This window comes from Lactuca sativa, chromosome 2 (genome assembly GCF_002870075.4).
Source record: "Lactuca sativa cultivar Salinas chromosome 2, Lsat_Salinas_v11, whole genome shotgun sequence".
Taxonomy (NCBI): domain Eukaryota; kingdom Viridiplantae; phylum Streptophyta; class Magnoliopsida; order Asterales; family Asteraceae; genus Lactuca; species Lactuca sativa.
In genome coordinates, this window is record NC_056624.2 from 91936985 (window position 1) to 91945748 (window position 8764).

General features: G+C 33.4%; 1 protein-coding gene across 1 annotated transcript; it reads right to left on the reverse strand.

Moving 5' to 3' along the window:
* Positions 1-6711: 6711 nt before the first annotated feature.
* Positions 6712-7764, reverse strand: LOC111908650 (uncharacterized). The gene has a single exon (XM_023904465.1). It carries the CDS (start codon positions 7762-7764, stop codon positions 6712-6714), a length of 1053 nt encoding a protein of 350 aa, XP_023760233.1.
* Positions 7765-8764: the final 1000 nt, after the last annotated feature.

The following is an 8764-nucleotide window of genomic DNA, read 5'->3' on the forward strand; positions in this document are numbered from 1 at the left end:
ATTTTTTATTGAGTTCCACAATAGAAGTGGTCTTCGTAATTTAGCAAAGCTTTGATGAGTATTGTTTAGTTCTTGAGTTCCATAATAGAAGTAGTCTTCGCAATTTAGCGAAGCTTTGATGAGCATTTCTTTATTTTTGAGTTCCACAATAGTAGTCTATGCAATTTAAGCAAAGCTTTGACGAGAATTGTTTCATTCATGAGTTCCACATTACAAGTCTACGCACATTGGCATAGCTTGGATGAGCAGCGTTTCGTTCTTGAGTTCCACAATAGAAGTCTATGCAATTTAAGCAAAGCTTTGATGAGCATTGTTTGATTCTTGATTTCCACAATAGATCTCTATTCAATTTTGCAAAGCTTTCATGAGCAATGTTTCATTCTTGGGTTCCACATTAGATGTCTATGCAATTTAGCAAAGCATTGATGACCAATGTTTAGTTCTTGAGTTCCACAATAAAAGAGTCTTTGCAATTTAGCAAAGCTTCGATGAGCATTGTTTAATTCTTGAGTTTCACAATAGAAGTGAATGCAATTTAAAAAAAAGCTTAGATGAGGATTGTTTTATTCTTGAGTTCAACATTAGAAGTCTATGAAATTTAGCAAAGTTTTGATGAGCATTGTTTAATTCTTGAGTTCGACAATAGAAGTCTATGTACTTTAAGCAAAGCTTTGATGAGCATTGTTTCATTATTAAGTTCCACATTATAAGTCTATGCAATTTAGCAAAGCTTTGATGAGCATTGTTTAATTCTTGATTTCCACAATAGAAGTAGTATTCGTAATTTAGCAAAGCTTTGACGAGCAATTCTTTATTCTTGAGTTCCCCAATAGTAGTCTATGCAATTTAAGCAAAGCATTGAAGAGGAGTGTTTCATTCTTGATTTCCACATTTGAGGTCTACGCAATTTTGCAAAGCTTTGATGAGCATCGTTTCATTCTCGAGTTCCACAATAGAAGTCTATGCAATTTAAGCAAAGCATTGATAACCATTGTTTTGTTCTTGAGTTCCACAATAGAAGTCTATGCAATTTAGCAAAGGTATCTTAAGCATTGTTTCATTCTTGGGTGCCACATTAGAAGTCTTTGCAATTTAGCAAAGAATTGATTAGTTCTTGAGTTCCACAATAGAAGTAGTCTTTGTAATTTATCAAAGCTTTGATGAGCATTATTTAATTCTTGAGTTCCACAATAGAAGTGGATGTAATTTAACAAAGCTTTGAAGAGCATTGTTTCATTCTTGAGTTTCACATTAGAAGTCTATTGAGTTTAGCAAAGCTTTGATGAGCATTATTTAATTCTTGAGCTCCATAATAGTAGTCTTCGCAATTTAGCAAGGCTTTGAAGAGCATTTCTTTATTCTTGAGTTCCACAATATAAGTCTATGTAATTTAAGCAAAGCTTTGATGAGCATTGTTTTATTCTTGTGTTCCACATTAGAAGTCTATGCAATTTAGCGAAGCTTTGATGAGCATCGTTTTATTGTGTTCCATAATAGAACTATATAAAATTTAAGCAAAGCTTTGATTAGCATTGTTTGATTCTTGAGTTCAACAATAGATGTCTATGCAATTTAGCAAAGCATTCATGAGCATTCTTTCATTCTTGGGTTCCACATTAGAAGTCTATGCAATTTAGCAATGCTTCGATGAGCATTGCTTAATACTTAAGTTACACAATAGAAGTCTATGCAATTTAGCAAAGCATTGATGAGCATTATTTCATTCTTGAGTTCCACAATAGAAGTAGTCGTTGCAATTTAATAAAGCTTTGATTAGCATTGTTTAATTCTTTGGTTCCACAATAGAAGTGTATGCAATTTTTGCAAAGCTTTGATGAGCATTTTTTCTTTCTTTAGTTCCACATTAGAAGTCTATGCAATTCATAAAAGCTTTGATGAACATTTTTTATTGAGTTCCACAATAGAAGTGGTCTTCGTAATTTAGCGAAGCTTTGATGAGTATTGTTTAGTTCTTGAGTTCCACAATAGAAGTAGTCTTCGTAATTTAGCTAAGCTTTGATGAGCATTTCTTTATTTTTGAGTTCCACAAAAGTAGTCTATGCAATTTAAGCAAAGCTTTGACGAGAATTGTTTCATTCATGAGTTCCACATTACAAGTCTACGCACATTGGCAAAGCTTGGATGAGCAACGTTTCGTTCTTGAGTTCCATAATAGAAGTCTATGCAATTTAAGTAAAGCTTTGATGAGCATTGTTTGATTCTTGAGTTCCACAATAGATCTCTATGCAATTTTGCAAAGCTTTCATGAGCAATGTTTCATTCTTAGGTTCCACATTAGATGTCTATGCAATTTAGCAAAGCATTGATGACCAATGTTTAATTCTTGAGTTCCACAATAGAAGTAGTCTTTGCAATTTAGCAAAGCTTTGATGAGCATTGTTTAATTCTTGAGTTTCACAATAGAAGTGAATGCAGTTTAAAAAAAGCTTAGATGAGGATCGTTTTATTCTTGAGTTCAACATTAGAAGTCTATGAAATTTAGCAAAGTTTTGATGAGTATTGTTTAATTCTTCAGTTCCACAATAGAAGTCTATGCACTTTAAGCAAAGCTTTGATGAGCATTGTTTCATTATTGAGTTCCACATTATAAGTCTATGCAATTTAGCAAAGCTTTGATGAGCATTGTTTAATTCTTGAGTTCCACAATAGAAGTAGTCTTCGTAATTTAGCAAAGCTTTGATGAGCAATTCTTTATTCTTGAGTTCCACAATAGTAGTCTATGCACTTTAAGCAAAACTTTGACGAGCAGTGTTTCATTCTTGATTTCCACATTTGAGGTGTACGCAATTTAGCAAAGCTTTGATGAGCATCGTTTCATTCTTGAGTTCCACAATAGAAGTCTATGCAATTTAAGCAAAGCATTGATGAGCATTGTTTTGTTCTTGAGTTCCACAATAGAGGTCTATGCAATTTAGCAAAGCTATTTTAAGCATTGTTTCATTCTTGGGTTCCACATTAGAAGTCTATGCAATATAGCAAAGCATTGATGAGCATTGATTAGTTCTTGAGTTCCACAATAGAAGTAGTCTTTGCAATTTATCAAAGCTTTGATGAGCATTATTTAATTCTTGAGTTCCAAAATAGAAGTGGATGTATATTAAGCAAAGCTTTGAAGAGCATTGTTTCATTCTTGAGTTTCAGATTAGAAGTCTATTGAATTTAGCAAAGCTTTGATGAGCATTGTTTAATTCTTCAGTTCCATAATAGTAGTCTTCGCAATTTAGCAAGGCTTTGAAGAGCATTTCTTAATTCTTGAGTTCCACAATATAAGTCTATGCAATTTAAGCAAAGCTTTGATGAGCATTGTTTTATTATTGTGTTCCACATTAGAAGTCTATGCAATTTATCGAAGCTTTGATGAGTATCCTTTAATTGTGTTACTCAATAGAACTCTATAAAATTTAAGCAAAGCTTTTATTAGCATTGTTTGATTCTTGAGTACAACAATAGAAGTCTATGCAATTTAGCAAAGCATTCATGAGCATTCTTTCATTCTTGGGTTCCACATTAGAAGTGTATGCAATTTAGCAATGCTTTGATGAGAATTGCTTAATACTTGAGTTCCACAATAGAAGTCTATGCAATTTAGCAAAGCCTTGATGAGCATTATTTAATTCTTGAGTTCCACAATAGAAGTAGTCGTTGCAATATAATAAAGCTTTGATGAGCATTGTTTTATTCTTTGGTTCCACAATAGAAGTGTATGCAATTTTTGCAAAGCTTTGATGAGCATTTTTTTCTTTCTTTAGTTCCACATTAGAAGTCTATGCAATTCAGAAAAGCTTTGATGAACATTCTTTATTGAGTTCCACAATAGAAGTGGTCTTCGTAATTTAGCAAAGCTTTGATGAGTATTGTTTAGTTCTTGAGTTCTACAATAGAAGTAGTCTTCGTAATTTAGCGAAGCTTTGATGAGCATTTCTTTATTTTCGAGTTCCACAAAAGTAGTCTATGCAATTTAAGCAAAGCTTTGACGAGAATTGTTTCATTCATGAGTTCCACATTACAAGTCTACGCACATTGGCAAAGCTTGGATGAGCAATGTTTCGTTCTTGAGTTCCACAATAGAAGTCTATGCAATTTAAGCAAAGCTTTGATGAGCATTGTTTGATTCTTGAGTTCCACAATAGATCTCTATGCAATTTTGCAAAGCTTTCATGAGCAATGTTTCATTCTTGGGTTCCACATTAGATGTCTATTCAATTTAGCAAAGCATTGATGACCAATGTTTAGTTCTTGAGTTCCACAATAGAAGTAGTCTTTGCAATTTAGCAAAGCTTTGATGGGCATTGTTTAATTCTTGAGTTTCACAATAGAAGTGAATGCAGTTTAAAAAAAGCTTAGATGAGGATTGTTTTATTCTTGAGTTCAACATTAGAAGTCTATGAAATTTAGCAAAGTTTTGATGAGTATTGTTTAATTCTTCAGTTCCACAATAGAAGTCTATGCACTTTAAGCAAAACTTTGACGAGCAGTGTTTCATTCTTGATTTCCACATTTGAGGTGTACGCAATTTAGCAAAGCTTTGATGAGCATCGTTTCATTCTTGAGTTCCACAATAGAAGTCTATGCAATTTAAGCAAAGCATTGATGAGCATTGTTTTGTTCTTGAGTTCCACAATAGAGGTCTATGCAATTTAGCAAAGCTATTTTAAGCATTGTTTCATTCTTGGGTTCCACATTAGAAGTCTATGCAATATACCCTCCATACAATAATATCCCTATGATTACCAATATTACAAAACATGGGACCATCTTTCAATCCAGGGAACTTAATCACCCATTCAACAAGCCATCTATAAGTATCATTAGTCATAACATCACTGACTAAAGAATTGTCATTAAATCCATTTCTAATCCAATCCCTCCTAGCAATAATTGTACTTAAAATGCCAATTGGATGCCACCAATCATGCCACAATGATGTATTCCTCCCATTACCAATGCATGAAACAACATGAGGTCTAATTGTTTTCCTCAATTCCAAAAATCTCTTCCAAGTCCAATTCATACTTTTCTTTTGCCATATATCCTAGAAATTCCTTTCACCAATATAATTTTCTCTCACCCATTGAACCCACATAGAATTTTTATTATTAATCAGATTCCAAACATGTTTGGTTAACAAGGCATCATTCCAGAATCTCAAATTCTTAATTCCAAGACCTCCATTTATCTTAGGTTTACAGACATCACTCCATTTAACCTTAGCTTTCCCTTTAACCACTTCTCCATTAGCCCCACAGGAAGCTTCTACAAATCAATTCAATCTCCTTAATAGTAGCTATAGGGATTTTGAAAATAGAAGCCCAATAAACATGAGATGAAGTCAAAACAGAGTTAATGAGCTGTAATCTACCAGCAAAAGAAAGCATCTTATTTTTCCAATTACACACTCTCAATTTAATCTTATCAACAAGAGATGTAAAATCTCTTTTGAAAAGCGTATTCACACACATGGGAATTCCAAGATATTTAAAGGGAATTTTACCGATATCAAAAGGTAAAATTCCTAGAATAATCCTTCTCATGTTTGGCTTCACGCAACTAAAATAAATCTGGCATACTCGCTTTCAGCCCCGAAACAGATTTAAAATCATCAAGAGCATCTTTTATAACTCTAGCAGAATTGCCATTGCCATAAGAAAACACTAATAAATCATCTACAAAACATAAATGAGTGATTTTCTGGGCTTCACACTTACAGTGATATTTGAATCTATGGCTTTCTTCAATTTTCTTCAAAAGGATTAGATTGAAAACCTCCATAACCAAAGTGAACAAGTAGGGAGATAAAGGATCTCCCTGCCTCAGCCCCCGTTTTCCTTCAAAGAATCCATGGTCTTCACCATTAAAATTCAGCATAAACCTAGGAGAAGAAGTACAAGCCATTATCCATTTAATTATGATAGGATGAAACCCAAATCCCAACAGAATCCTATTAAGAAATTTCTAGTCCACAGTGTCGTAAGCCTTTTGGATATCGATCTTTAAGGTACATTTAGGCATTCCTCTCTTATTTTTGTATCCTACCATCAACTCTTGAGCAAGAAGGATATTATCAAGAATAGTTCTCCCTTGGATAAAAGCCTATTGCTTTTGGCTAATTACATCACCTAAACTGTTCCTTATTCTGTTAACTATTATCTTGCTGATACACTTATAAAAAGTGTTGCAACAAGCAATAGGCCGAAATTCAGTGACTTTCCTCGGATTTTCCACTTTAGGAATCAAAACAATCCTAGTGGCATTAATACCCTTCAATAATTTGCCTGTCCAGAAAAATTCCCTCACAGCTTTGCATATTTCTGGCCCTACAATACTCCAAGCACTCTTAAAGAATTTAGAGGAAAATCCATCAAGTCCAGGGGCATGGTTGTCAGCAATATCAAACATAGCCACTTTAATTTCTTCATCTGTAACGACCCTTATCATATTCATTGCCACTTTTTTATCCAACTTATTATGAAAAAAATCATCATTAAGTCTAGACAAATCAGTGACATCTTCACAACCCAAGAAATTCTTAAAATGATTAACAAATTTCTCCTTCATAGCATTCCCCCTAATCTATCTTCCATCCTCATCAAGAACCATCAAAATTCGATTTCTGTTATTCCTGCTTTTCAAAGAACTATGAAAGAACTTTGTATTATTATCCCCATCAGATAACCATTTGATCTTAGATCTTTAAGAGAGCAGCTTTTCTTCACCATTACAAGCAACATTATATTCAAAAAGAATATTAGCATTCTCCTCCCTATATGTAGCATTAAAAGGCTCCTGATCAATTTTCATCTGAATATTCCCCAACTCCTTCCTTAACTCTTTAATTTTCATTTCCGATCCTCTAAACTTGTTACACAACTGCCTACAATACTTTTTCATCACTTTCAACTTTTGGGTAAGTTTGAACATAAAAAAACCATCAATATTTGTAGACCAAATATCCTTAACCATAGGCAAAAATTCATCTTTATCCGCAATAAAATTGGCAAATCTGAAAGAAGATTTCCATCTCATTTTACAATTCGGAATGATTAAAACAGCGGGACAATGATCAGAGATTCTGTACGGTTTGAAAGCTGAATGAGCTAAAGGATGATCAGACATGAATTTCATATTAGCCATAATCCTATCCAACTTCTTCAAAATTCCTTTATTACCGACTGGGGATTTATTCCAAGTGAATTGAAATCCAGTGCTATTCAAATCTTCAACTTCAATAAAATTGATACATTCAGAAAATTCATCAACTCCCTTTAGAATTTTAGAACATCCTTCTGAATAATCAGATTCTTTTAAAGCAACATTGAAATCACCCAAAATACACCAAGCTTCCTTTTTCACTGTTAGGCTAAATTTTTTCAAATCTTCCCATAAAGCCCTTCTTTCAATATATCTGGAAGCAGCATAGATAAATGAAAGAAACATGCTATAATCTGAACCAATGAATTTAACATAGCAATGAATCACTTGTTTAGATTGAGAAATAACCATAATATCAAATAATTTTGGATCCCATCCAACAATTATTCTAGTACCAACTTCACAAGATCTGCTATTAGAAATCCAATCCCAATTACCAAAAGTTTTGCTACAAACATTCTTTAAGTTTAGAATTTTGACATGGGATTCAACCACAGCACATATTCCTAGATTATTATCCCTAATAACATCAATAACCTCCTTTTGCTTAACAACTTTATTTAACCCCCTGATATTCCAAACACCAATCGACATTATTGGATAACAATATTATTATTGGCATTTACCATCTCAAATGCCTGAGAAGAACCACTAGTGCTGCTGCTATCATCTTTCCTTTTGTTATCCATCTATTTTTCAGTATTAACCATCTCTAAGTCTTCTTTTCTAATGCCCATAGAATGAATCAAATCATGATTCAATCTGCTGTCTTCCATTGCCAATTGAGAACAAAACTGATTATCAGAATGGACACCAATTTTATCTCATTTATCATCCTCTTCCATTCCAATTATAACATCCTCATCAATCAACCCCAATACTTCAAAACTGTTTTTATTGCTATTATCTGTTCCCTTAACCTTCTTCATATTCTCATCTTTCTCACTAACATTCTTTTTAATTTCCCCCTGCTTAATTTCTCCCTTACTCCTCATATCATTGTTATTATACTGCCCAGAAACAACCTTCTCATATCTTTTATTTTTCTCCAAGTTCCAATGACCCACCCTTTGTTATTCCAATACCCATTTTGCCCCCGACCATTTACACCTCTATTCTCATTTTGTCCCCTGAACTTGTTTCCCACTCTTGGAAAATTACTCTTCCCGTTGCTTTTTTGATTGACTATATTAGCTGGATTCTTCATTGATTTACTTGTGCCTTCTCCATCATTGAAATTCCTATTTTTCTTATTAAAAACTTCAGTATACCCTTCATTATCAATCACAGATTTCCCTTTATCCTCCTTGTTAATTCCATTATCCCCATTTTGCATTGGATTATTAACCTTCATACTGGCCATACAGATCTTATCCATGTGCCCATAAACCTTACAATGGCTGCATCTAGAAGGCACCCAAGCATACTCCACATTAAATCTTTGTATTACAGCAGAATTAGTTACAAAATCCCAAGTTGAAATATCAATATTTATCTTCCATTCTTTTTCAGCTGACATTTCGATTAGGATTCTAGCATAAGCATTCCTTCCTTTATGTTCCAAACACATCTCTTCAGTAAATGAATCAAAAGC